Source organism: Mastigoproctus giganteus, chromosome 7, assembly GCF_048544385.1.
Source record: "Mastigoproctus giganteus isolate SK-2022 chromosome 7, ASM4854438v1, whole genome shotgun sequence".
Lineage (NCBI taxonomy): Eukaryota > Metazoa > Arthropoda > Arachnida > Uropygi > Thelyphonidae > Mastigoproctus > Mastigoproctus giganteus.
Genome location: NC_143581.1, coordinates 5,489,023 through 5,503,009, shown reverse-complemented (window position 1 = coordinate 5,503,009; position 13,987 = coordinate 5,489,023). Strand labels below are relative to the sequence as shown.

General features: G+C 38.6%; 1 protein-coding gene across 3 annotated transcripts in view; it reads left to right on the top strand.

Moving 5' to 3' along the window:
• The window catches only part of LOC150082453 (dual specificity protein phosphatase 22-like), a 123,381-nt gene that overhangs the window by 104,629 nt on the left and 4,765 nt on the right, over nucleotides 1-13,987 (top strand). For all 3 annotated transcript variants that reach the window (XM_090378623.1, XM_090378625.1, XM_090378624.1), the window contains exon 4: nucleotides 12,264-12,435. In XM_090378623.1, the coding sequence (XP_090234749.1) occupies nucleotides 12,264-12,435 (172 nt within the window). The remainder of the gene's footprint in view (nucleotides 1-12,263; nucleotides 12,436-13,987) is intronic.

The window sequence follows — 13,987 nt, the reverse complement described above, 5'->3', positions numbered from 1 at the left end:
CAAACAGTGCATTTTATAAGGCTGTGAGTCAGAGGACAACTGCCCCCCTCAGTTCTGCTCTGAGCCACAGCACTTCCATTAGCTTGAGCCTTTTGCTTTGCGCTCTGGTCTGAGTCATGATTCTATTAATTTATTAATTAATTATAATTAATTATGTTATGTTATTAATTATGTTAAATATAATTAATTATATTACGTTTGTAATCTGAGTCGTTATATGTATTTATTTAAACGTACAATTTAACTGCTAACGAAGTTCAACTAACGCTATCTAGTATGGTATATAACTATCGTATCACAAAGGCGGAAAATTACGAACGGTACCGGAGTTGAAACACGTGGAAACCTTTACCGATACTTTTATGCAATTACAAGGCCGAGTAAAGAATAAATACACCAAATTAATCAGAAAATCACAAAATAATGTTATACTACTAAATTTAAATCAAAAGTTTTAGAAAAACAATAATTTCAAATCAATAAATAAGAAAAATCCACTTAGCGGCTTTGAACACGACCGTCTCTAGTAGCCTCGTCAGCAGATCGACATATCACTCAAGTCCATGTGTCGAGAACTCACCACATGGGATGCTAGCGAAAGTTTTGCTAGTGAAAATTTTATTTACTATACTTCTAACATTGGTGTACATGCAAGTATACGTGCACCTGTTCTTACACTTAATTATCCTAACACTGCCCATGCATGCTCTTAAAATCCTCAGCACCTTGCCTTCTAGGCTGCTGCTCATTCCAATAGAAGAGGAATCACATACTACTAGATTAACTACTGTTAATCTAGTAGTATGTGAATCCTCCCACGCTACCATTTTCCAACCCTCCTAACACTGGCAGGCGCCTCCGTAGCCAGGTGGGAAGGAGCAGCAATGCATAGCACACGCTTCTTGATTAGACCGGGGTTCGAGCCTGTCACTACCAAATATGGAGGATGCAGAAAGGTCAGGGAATGACCACCGCATATCACGGGAGCAATATGGCCTTAGTTGCTAATGCTCCTAAAAACCAAAATAACAAATAACAATAACTAACACTGCCTGATAGCATCAGCAAATATTCTTGCAGTCTGTCCTGTTAATACGCACAGACCACACTGAGAAAAATTCTACCCCATGAGCCTTGCACAATCTCTCCAAGGCCCAATTGATTGACAAGGCTCTCTTCATACATTCCCTTCTATCTTGTCTGTGCAGAATTGCAGACTTTCAAATTTAACTGTAACTCGTGACTTTTTTTCAGCATTGACCTGTACTTGTTAAGTAAGTAAGTCTGCAGATCTCTTATTAGTGCCAATATTTACAATAATATCCCCTTTTGTGCTCTTAAAAGATGATATCTGCCCTACAACGTCATCAACTTTCGCCCACTTTCAGGCATTAATAAATTAGTAGTGATTGAGGCAACCAGTAATTGAGAATTGATTCTCTCAGAAAAAATAAATAGAGCTTATCACATTATAGGTGAAAATGGACATCACTGAGAGTGGGACTGAATCCATGTATATTCGTGAGATGAGGGAGGGAAGTTTAGATGGTTTTTTTTTTTTGTTTTTTTTCAGAAAGTTTGTTATATTAGTTTTGCATTCAGTAGATAAATAAAAGTGGGGGGGGCATGTTGTATGAATTAATGAAATTTTTGGATTTGAAATACACACAGTAAGAATATAACCAGCTCCTAGACTTAATGTGTCATTGACAGTGCCTCACCCATACACACACTATTGGACTCCTCCATTCACTATCTGACGGAGTACAGGGAGTGAAATCATACACTAGCTGATCCAGATACCTGCTAGAGTGTTACTAATGCATTCAGTTTGTGGACTGTCCAGCTGCTGACCTGTGAAAACTGACCTGCTGTACCATTGAAAAATAAAGAATATTGGACCTTGCCTTCATAACCACAAAATACTTCACTGATAATGTATGATAGAAGAGATGTGAGTTGTCAGAGCTTTTCTCTGGAAACTAAACATGGGTTTTGTGACTTCAAAATGAAATTCTTTCCTCCAATATGCAGAATAATGTTATTACACTAGGTGATGGGAGTTGTCTGCCACCTGATATTATCTGATGACATAGAAAGGCAGTCATTCCTCTTTTTGATCCAGAATATTGACCCCCTCATCTGTTGACATCTTTTATGTTGGTTAGCACCTGGACTTGCACATAGGAGTATATACCCAGAATTACCAACAGTCCTACCAACTGAATATGCCAACAAATTCAGTTGTCACAGAATGGCCGGACATTGTTGGAATTTGGTCTGCTTGACTTGTAAGTGGATCTGAATATTGTTTCTGTCAGTATTTTAAACTCTCAGATAGCAAAAGCACTAACTATTATATCTTGAAAAATGTAAGTGACAATCCTTTTAGACTAAACATTACCATCCTGTTTTGCATAGCTTCCTAAAGACAATTGAAATCATTGATTTCAGTGCCAGATTGCTTTCTTAATGTTTTGAGATTGTAAATTATTATGATTAATACAGTTAGTTTCTGGTTTGGAATATTTTTTTATTAACAGAAAATTAATAGTTTGAAAAGAGTTTAAAAAAAAAAAAAAATATATATATATATATATATATATATACAGGGTGGACACAAATTAGTTGGGCAATTTAGTAACTGAATAATTTGTGAAATATTAATTGTAAGGTACCAGTTCAATGACAGATGAGTAGTATTGTATCCTAAGTTTGTGGATAGATGGTGCTAGGTGTCCACGTGTGTGTTTCAAGTCCACGTATGAGTGAGATGTAGTTCGCGGTTGTTCATCATTCTTTCTGTGTTCTCGTAACGATGGAGACGTATAACGGCACTGAAAAAGTGAAATGCTATCTGTGGTTTCATGAAACTCATTCCTCTGTGCAAGTGCAATGAATACCAGAATACCAGAAAATTTCGAGAATACCAGAAAAGTACCCCAAAAAGAGACACTATTGTAGCATGGTACAAGCGATTCACCGAAATGGGATGTGTGGCTCATAGGCTTAGCGGGCAAGGCAGACCTAGAATTCCAGAAGAGACAGTTGACGCAATGAGAGATTCATTTTTGAGAAGTCCAACAAAATCTACAGCACGAGCTAGTTAACAGCTGGGAATTCTAAATCAACTGTTAACAAAATCCTGCGAAAACATCTGATGTTCAGACCTTACAAATTGCAAATTGTTCAAGCTCTTAAGCCCATGTACCTGTCGAAGAGAGAAAATTTTTGCACCAGTATGTTAGAGCACATGGAAAGGGATGATGATTTCTTGTCGCAGTTAGTTTTCAGTGACGAGGAAACTTTTGATTTGAGTGGCAAAGTGAATAGACATAATGTCAGGATTTGGGGATCAGAAAATCCTCATGCCACCTTAGACCATGAAAGGGATACTCCCAAGGTAAACGTGTTTTGTGCTGTAAGTTGTTCTAATGTTTTTGGGCCATTCTTCTTTGCTGAAAACACTGTTACGGGAATCGTATACCTGGACATGCTTCAGATTTACCTTATGCCAATCCTGAAGGAAACAATGGCGGGGATGCGCTTAGACAGGGCTAAGTTAAGTGGTTTACTTTTGGATAGTGCTTTTAAATATTTGATTTATTTAGATATTATTGGATTATTTTGTTATAGGTTTTCCTGTAACTGTTTGATTTTAATAATATTATAGATATAATTTTTTAAAGTTACTTTCATTGATATTTATTTTATTTTATAATGGTAGTTACGAGATCTGCCTTAAACACGTCACAGGGTATCGTGACTCACACGGAAATAGCAGATGGCGATTTACGGGTGAGTCATGATTTAATCCATTGTGGAACCTGTGGAATGTTTTCCAAGGTCGACCTGGTGACTAATCCTACCTCACCTGGGGATTCTTTTCTTTGTGATCGATGTAAGGAGTGCACCGATCTTAAATTACAATTTGGTGCACTGATGGAACAATTTGAGTCCCTGAAAAAACAAGTGCTTGCTCTTGAAAATAATGCATCTGGGAGCTCGTCAGGAACTCAAAACTCCAGCAATCTACCAAGTGATGCACACCCGATTCGAGCCTCAAAACAGAAAAACCAAGTGCAAACTACTCTGGTTAAAAAGGACATTGTTTTATTAGGAGACTCCATTGTCAGGGAAACGGGGAATATTTTTTGTAATAAAGATAGGTGGAGCAGAACCAGGGTATGTCTGCCGGGAGCAACAATTGATGATGTCACCAACAGATTGTCAGATTTTAAAGAGGGTAAAGAAAATATTATTATTCATGTGGGGACAAATATTATTAAACGTACACGATCTGACGATTTGTTGGAAAAATACAGGACCATGCTGAGGAAATGTCGCGAGCTAGGCCATAATGTCTATGTGTCTGCAGTTCTGCCCAGACACGATAGGAGGGATTATATGTTAAGAGCCTTGTGGATTAACTCAAGACTTAGTATTAGTATTAGTAACGGCCGTATGGTGCAAGAAAGCCTATGGCTTATGCTGCACCAGCCAGAAAAAAAAAAAAAAAAAAAAAAAAATCCGAACAAAACAATGATAAAAACAAAAATTAAATAAATAAATAATAATAATAATTAATAAATAAATAAAAATAATAAAATGAAATTAAAAATTAAATAAAAAGGAGATTAATCCTATCATCCTATGCACTTCCCTTACCCGAAAGTACTATCCAGATGACCTTTGAATTTCCCCAAACTGTCGGCCTCTACCACCCATGAAGGCAACTTATTCCAGTAATTTATAACTCGCTGGCTAAAATAAAACTTCCTGCAGTCCAATCTAAACATTTCCCCGCGTAACTTGAATTTATGTCCCCTAGTTCTAGCATCATTTATAATCTTGAAAATTTTGTCCTCATTCATTTTACTGATGCCTCTCAGAGCCTTAAACACCTCAATCAAATCTCCTCTAAGGTGTCTAGTTTCCAAACTCTGCAGCCCACATATTCGAAGTCTTTCTTCATAAGGACGCCCTTTTGCCGATCTCACCAGGCGAGTTACCCTTCTTTGCACCCTTTCAAGAAGCTCGATGTCTTTCTTTAGGTGCGGTCTCCATACTTGAACACAGTATTCCAAGTGTGGTCTAACATAGGCCTTATATAATGGGATTATCACGTCCCTATCTCTACTTGCAAAAGTTCGATAGATCATCGATAGGACACCATGGGCCTTCCTTGCAACCTGTTTACAATGCTCAGAGAATTTCATGTCTGACCGTATCGTAACACCCAAGTCCCTTTCCTCCAGTACTGGGTTTAGTTGAACTCCACCAAGTGAATAAGTTATTTTGGGATTACTGTTTCCCAGGTGTAATACCTTACACTTTGTTGGATTAAAGCACAGCTGCCATTTTTCTGACCATTCTTGAAGTCTATCTAGGTCTCTCTGAAGAAGCTCAGCTTGACAGTGATCATTAACTACTCTACCAATTTTAACATCATCTGCAAATTTAGACATCACGCCCTCTATCCCTTCATCAATGTCGTTTATGAAAATTAAAAACAACAGTGGTCCTAATACTGATCCTTGGGGAACCCCACTTCTTACATCAACCCAATCTGAGGAATAGCCATTTATCACAACCCTCTGCCTCCTGCCCTGAAGCCATCCTTCTATCCATCTAAGGATTTTCCCAGTGATTCCAACCTGTTCCAGCTTATAAAGCAACCGCTCGTGTGGGACTGAGTCAAAAGCTTTGCTGAAATCTAAATAAACAATGTCGAAATTATTCCCTAAATCCAGCTCGTGAGTGACCCTTTCGAAATAGCGAACCAGATTTGTTAAACATGATTTTCCCTTTACAAAACCATGCTGAGTATCCTTGCGAATTTCAATTCGATCCAAATGATCCTGAATTCCACCCTTGATCAATGCCTCCATGATTTTCCCTACTACTGAAGTCAGACTGACAGGTCGATAATTTCCCACTTCACTTTTAGAGCCACCCTTATGTATGGGAGATACATTTGCACTTTTCCAATCCAAGGGAATCTCCCCAGAGTCTAATGATGCTCGCATAACCAGCCTCAGTGGTTCAATGCACTCGCTTGCCGCCTCTCTCAAGATTATAGGGTATATTCCATCAACTCCAGGAGCCTTACTAGTCTGTAGGCTTGAAAGTTTTTTCATTAAATAATCTTGCGAAATTTCAATATCATTAATTACATATTTTTTAACTTCGCTCCCACAATTTCCCATTGCCACAAAAGGCTTTTCATTTGTAAATATCGATGCAAAGTAACTGTTGAGTTCATCTGCAACGGCAGCTGGTGTATTTATTACTATCCCCTTTCCCTTACGTAAAGGTCCGATCTGGTTTGTCCTGCTCTTCTTGGCATTTATATATGTGAAGAATTCTTTATCCCCCCCTCTTTGCTCTGTTTGCTAGTGATTTCTCATAAACTGCCTTTGCCTGTCGAACCTTTTCTGTGGCTCTATTACACATCACCTTGTAGCTGTTATAGGCTTCAGTACTTTTTATTGCTCTGTAACGTTTCCATGCCACCTTTTTTTGCTCAAGTAATGTGGCAACTTCACTATTCATCCAACTTGGAACCCTTCTCGTGGAGTATTTTTTTAATGGTATATACGCATTCAAGGCATCTGTGATGAATGTTTTAAAAGCGTACCACAGTTCAATTGTATTCATTCTCTGCGCGATATCTACCCAGTTAATAGAGGCCATGTAGTACCTTAAGGCATCGTAATTTCCTTTTCTGAAATTAAAACCCATTCCTTTGCCTTTTACTTCTGCTACCTCTCTCGTCATCATCCACCGTAGAACTCCGTGATCACTTCCTGCTACTGGTTCCTCTACTGTCAGCCCTGTTATGTCATCTGATTCATGTGTGATGATGAGGTCTAGGATATTCTTTTCTCTAGTACTTTCCCTGACATGTTGATACAAATAACAGTCATCAAGTTGATTTAAAAATTTTGTTCCCCATGTCGAGTTTCCTTCCCATTTACTCCAATCAATTAGAGGCAAATTGAAATCACCCATAATAAGGCATTGACGCTTACTTGCCCATTCCATTTGCATGTAGAGGCTTTTGTCATAGTCTTCACAATCACCTGGTCTGTAGATTACGCCTACTCGCATTGTACCTTTGTTTCCAACTATCTCACACCATACAGACTCTATACTAGCATGTGAAACGTCTGAATCCGGGAAAGCTATCGTCGCACTCAGGCTGCTTCTGATAAGAAGCATTACCCCACCACCCCTTCTATCTAACCTATCCTTCCTAAATACATTATACAAGCCGTACTGAAACTCATCATCCCCAATTTCCGGGTGGCACCACGTCTCTGTAAGCCCTATTATGTCCGCGTTACTTGTTTTAACCAGCAGTTCGAATTCGCTCATTTTATTGATGACACTTCTAACGTTACTGTATAAACAATTAAGATTTACTGTTCTTGTATATTTAACAACCCTAACACAACCCTTGAAGTTTTTTAGGCTCTCTTCCCTGATATTAACTACCTGCTCACGTGAAACGTCTTTGCCCCCAGAACATCTAGATAATACGTCCAGTTGGGGTAACAGATAAGAACTCTTAAGGTATGTGCAAGAGTTACATTGACCAATATTATCAGATAAACGCGTGTCAGTATTACCCACATCCCCCCTAACTAGCAGTTTCCCTGAGCCTTTAAGGTATCCTCAATAATACTGGCAAAAACTTTTGCACCACCTTTGTTTAAGTGTATCCTGTCTCTACAAAACAAATTCCTTCTACCTACAAGTGTGGGCCATGCTGATAGAAATTTACCCCCTAAAGCCTTGCAGATTCCTTCAAGTCTTGAGTTAATCCACAAGGCTCTTAACATATAATCCCTCCTATCGTGTCTGGGCAGAATTGCAGACACATAGACATTATGGCCTAGCTCGCGACATTTCCTCAGCATGGTCCTGTATTTTTCCAACAAATCGTCAGATCGTGTACGTTTAATATCGTTTGTCCCCACATGAATAATAATATTTTCTTTACCCCCTTTAAAAGGAATCTAGGCTTTAGGGGTTAAATTTCTATCAGCATGGCCCACACTTGTAGGTAGATGGAATTTATTTTGTAGAGACGGGATACACTTAAACAAAGGTGGTGCAAAAGTTTTTGCCAGTATTATTGAGGATACCTTAAAGGTTCAGGGAAACTGCTAGTTAGGGGGGATGTGGGTAATACTGACATGCGTTTATCTGATAATATTGGTCAATGTAACTCTTGCACATACCTTAAGAGTTCTTATCTGTTACCCCAACTGGACGTATTATCTAGATGTTCTGGGGTCAAAGACGTTTCACGTGAGCGGGTAGCTAATATCAGGGAAAAGAGCCTAAAAAACTTCAAGGGTTGTGTTAGGGTTGTTAATTATACAAGAACAGTAAATCTTAATTGTTTATACAGTAACGTTAGAAGTGTCGTCAATAAAATGAGCGAATTCGAACTGCTGGTTAAAACAAGTAACGCGGACATAATAGGGCTTACAGAGACGTGGTGCCACCCGGAATTTGGGGATGATGAGTTTCAGTACGGCTTGTATAATGTATTTAGGAAGGATAGGTTAGATAGAAGGGGTGGTGGGGTAATGCTTCTTATCAGAAGCAGCCTGAGTGCAACGATAGCTTTCCCGGATTCAGACATTTCACATGCTAGTATGGAGTCTGTATGGTGTGAGATAGTTGGAAACAAAGGTATAATGCGAGTAGGAGTAATCTACAGACCAGGTGATTGTGAAGATTATGACAAAAGCCTCTACATGCAAATGGAATGGGCAAGTAAGCGTCAATGCCTTATTATGGGTGATTTCAATTTGCCTCTAATTGATTGGAGTAAATGGGAAGGAAACTCGACATGGGGAACAAAATTTTTAAATCAACTAGATGACTGTTATTTGTATCAACATGTCAGGGAAAGTACTAGAGAAAAGAATATCCTAGACCTCATCATCACACATGAATCAGATGACATAACAGGGCTGACAGTAGAGGAACCAGTAGCAGGAAGTGATCACGGAGTTCTATGGTGGATGATGACGTGAGAGGTAGCAATAGTTAAAGGCAAAGGAATGGGTTTTAATTTGAGAAAAGGAAATTACCATGCCTTAAGGTACTACATGGCCTCTATTAACTGGGTAGATATCGCGCAGAGAATGAATACAATTGAACTGTGGTACGCTTTTAAAACATTAATCACAGATGCCTTGAATGCGTATATACCATTAAAAAAAATACTCCACGAGAAGGGTTCCAAGTTGGATGAATAGTGAAGTTGCCACATTACTTGAGGAGAAAAAGGTGGCATGGAAAGGTTACAAAGCAATAAAAAGTACTGAAGCCTATAACAGCTACAAGGTGATGTGTAATAGAGCCACAGAAAAGGTTCGACAGGCAAAGGCAGTTTATGAGAAATCACTAGCAAACAGAGCAGAGAGGGGGGATAAAGAATTCTTCACATATATAAATGCCAAGAAGAGCAGGACAAACCAGATCGTACCTTTACGTAAGGGAAATGGGATAGTAATAAATACACCAGCTGCCATTGCAGATGAACTCAACAGTTATTTTGCATCGATATTTACAAATGAAAAGCCTTTTGTGGCAATGGGAAATTGTGGGAGCGAAGTTAAAAAATATGTAATTAATGATATTGAAATTTCGCAAGATTATTTAATGAAAAAACTTTCGAGCCTACAGACCAGTAAGGCTCCTGGAGTTGATGGAATATACCCTATAATCTTAAGAGAGGCGGCAAGCGAGTGCATTGAACCATTGAGGCTAATTATGCGAGATCACTAGACTCTGGGGAGATTCCCTTGGATTGGAAAAGTGCAAATGTATCTCCCATACATAAGGGTGGCTCTAAAAGTGAAGTTCGAATTTATCGACCTGTCAGTCTGACTTCAGTAGTAGGGAAAATCATGGAGGCAATGATCAGGGGTGGAATTCAGGATCATTTGGATCGAATTGAAATTCTCAAGGATACTCAGCATGGTTTTGTAAAGGGAAAATCATGTTTAACAAATCTGGTTCGCTATTTCGAAAGGGTCACTCACGAGCTGGATTTATGGAATAATTTCGACATTGTTTATTTAGATTTCAGCAAAGCTTTTGACTCAGTCCCACATGAGCGGTTGCTTTATAAGCTGGAACAGGTTGGAATCACTGGGAAAATCCTTAGATGGATAGAAGGATGGCTTCAGGGCAGGAGGCAGAGGGTTGTGATAAATGGCTATTCCTCAGATTGGGTTGATGTAAGAAGTGGGGTTCCCCAAGGTTCAATATTAGGACCACTGTTGTTTTTAATTTTCATAAACGACGTTGATGAAGGGATAGAGGGCGTGATGTCTAAATTTGCAGATGATGTTAAAATGGTAGAGTAGTTAATGATCACTGTCAAGCTGAGCTTCTTCAGAGAGACCTAGATAGACTTCAGGAATGGTCAGAAAAATGGCAGCTGTGCTTTAATCCAACAAAGTGTAAGGTATTACACCTGGAAAACAGTAATCCCAAAATAACTTATTCACTTGGTGGAGTTCAACTAAACCCAGTACTGGAGGAAAGGGACTCGGGTGTTAAGATACGGTCAGACATGAAATTCTCTGATCATTGTAAACAGGTTGCAAGGAAGGCCCATGGTGTCTTATCGATGATCTATCGAACTTTTGCAAGTAGAGATAGGGACGTGATAATCCCATTATATAAGGCTTATGTTAGACCACACTTGGAATACTGTGTTCAAGTATGGAGACCGCACCTAAAGAAAGACATCGAGCTTCTTGAAAGGGTGCAAAGAAGGGTAACTCGCCTGGTGAGATCGGCAAAAGGGCATCCTTATGATGAAAGACTTCGAATATGTGGGTTGCAGAGTTTGGAAACTAGACACCTTAGAGGAGATTTGATTGAGGTGTTTAAGGCTCTGAGAGGCATCAGTAAAATGCATGAGGACAAAATTTTCAAGATTATAAATGATGCTAGAACTAGGGGACATAAATTCAAGTTACGGGGGGAAATGTTTAGATTGGACTGCAGGAAGTTTTATTTTAGCCAGCGAGTTATAAATTACTGGAATAAGTTGCCTTCATGGGTGGTAGAGGCCGACAGTTTGGGGAAATTCAAAGGTCATCTGGATAGTACTTTCGGGTAAGGGAAGCGCATAGGATGATAGGTTTAATTTCCTTTTTATTTATTTTTTATTTTATTTTTTTTATTTATTAATTATTATTAATTAGTTATTTATTTTATTTATCTATTTATTTATTTATTTTTTGTTTTTATCATTGTTTTGTTCGGATTTTTTTTTTTTTTTTTGGCTGGTGCAGCATAAGCCATAGGCTTTCTTGCACCATGCGGCCGTTACTAATACTAATACTAATGCATGGAGGTTTCATTTTCCAACAAGATGGCACACCCTATCACTTCCACACAGTGGTTACTTCTTACCTCAGTGCTGATGTCCCAGTTTGGATTGGTTGCAGAGGTGTAATTCCATGGCCATCATGATCACCAGACCTCTCACCCCTAGATTTCATTGTATGGTGTTTTTTAAAAGATCAGGTTTACAGTCTGCCACTTCCAATATCCATTCCTGAATTGAAATCGCGAATCAACACTGCACTTAGTTTGATCGACATGAAGATGCTCAGAAACATATGGCAAGAACTGATTTACCGATGGGACATTGCAGAGTAATGAAGGGCAGCCACATTGAACATTTGTGAAAAAGGTAAACTTTATGTGTTTCACTATCTTATAATCGTGTACTCTTACGTTTGGCTGTATACCTCCACATAATAAACCATTTATTTTGTCCAACTAATTTATGTACACCCTATATATATTGAATGGAGCATATGGATTGATAAGTGAAGATTGATATAGTAGGAAATGAGTTTGAAGTGTATTCAACCATTGGATTAGCATGATTCATTTGTGGTAATTACCAGCCTGAGTAAATATGGCAGTAGTTGTTAATAAAGTATATGGAATAGATGCAGTTATGAAAATAGCTGCAGCACTGAAAAACCTCACACACTGCAGCATGTGAGGTTTGGAATAGGGTGCAAATTTTTATACTTATTCAGTGATAGATAAAACACTACTTAAAATATTGAGCAGTAAATTCTTCCTGTTATTATTATTAGCCCGAATCTTTTGTAGTTTTAGCTATCATAGTTTTTTCATAAATATAAAGATATATGATGAACAAAAAAATTGATAAAATTAACTGTTCATTCATTTCTTAACAGCCTTGCGGGGGTATCCCGTAGTGTAACTATTGCTGTGGCTTATATAATGTCAGTTACATCATTAACATGTAAGGATGCTTTAAAGGTCATACGAGGAGCCAGAAGTGTAGCAAATCCGAACTGTGGATTTCAGAAACAGTTGCAGCACTTTGAATTCCACAGGTTGAATGAAGTGAGTATTTCTCAGAAAAGTCTTTAATATTTAGGTAAGCAATGAATATAAATAAATTAATATATATAAATACATATAAATTTCATAAATTGCATATAAATAAGGTGATACAGAAGCTTATAGTAGATATAAGCTAGTCTGCAATAAAGTGAGGAAAGCTTATTGCACCTTTGTACAGCAGTGGGCCCATCAGTCTGGTGTTATTGCAGCACTTTGAATTCCACAGGTAAAATTCAAATTCACCTGTGGCATTAAGTCTGGCATTAAGAAGAAGTTACTGCTATGGATAAAAGGATCTTTGATTGGAAGAAGACAGAGAATGGTTATAAAGGTATACTGCTCTCTGTGGACAATTGTTATTAATGGAGTTCCTTAGGGTTTCGTGCTGAGCCCATTGTTGTTTTCTGTATTTCTGAATGATATTGATGAAGGTATATTAGGCATAATGTCATAAGCAGGTGATATGAAGATTGGCAAGGCAGTTCATGACAGTAAGCTGGTATGCTGCAACAAGATCTGGAGTCTATAGGCTCAGTACACACAATCCTGATGTTTTGGGATGTGTCGCATGTGTAAAACGTTTGTTCCCCGCTGGCTGTCAGACAATCAAATTGACTGCAGGAAAGCCATCAGAAATGATTTTGTTCAAAGAATCTACACAGAATCTGAACTTACTGAGAAAAGTGGGATGGAGTTGGGTGTTTGCCTATGACCCCAAGACCCAGGTGGAATCATCAAAATGACACACAGAAATATTCCCACAGCCCTTAGAAGCCTTGTGCAACAAAATTCAACATTAAGGTTATGCTGATTGTTTTGACGTGAATACGTCTTTAAATTCAGAACAGTACTAGGGGGTACGGGACGAAAAGTTGAGTGTAACGAAATCATTCAATAAGGTTTGGCTTAATAATTTCTAAAGTATTAAAGGTAGCCAAACCAAACTGATATCATTCGATAGTTGAGGGAATAAAGATTCATCAGTGACCTTCAGATAGCGTACCGTGCCGCACCACACAGGTGGCAGTGGGGGGGTCTGCCATTTTCTGTCCAATTCGTCACGCTTCGGAAACTTCCACCCAGTAAAACTTCGCATTTGGTCATGGTACGATGCTTGTTTTAGTGTCAATCAACAGCTCTCATCGATATCTATCGGTTTAATACGAAATAATTAAATTTCAATACAGTGTTGGTGAAGACAATGTGGATTGAAGTTGAAAAATTTTAGAAATTTCACAATGTCCGCCTATACTCGCCGGAAAGCAAGCCAGAAATATGTCGAATGCATACAACGGGAAAGAGCAGATCGTCAGCTTTCCAATAATACCCCAATGTCTGGGTTGGAATGAATAAGGAAGTATCAGGAGCGGAAAAAAATGGAAGCAGCGCTAGCACTTCGGTGGCGGCGCACAAACCCATGGATGTAAATGACGTAAGTGACTATGCCACCACTTCGGAAGTTGGATTGGATGAAATGGATGTGGATTTCGGAAGATCGGTGACAATGGAAGACCATTGGAGGTCAGCGAGTGAGCATTTCGAGAGCACGTTT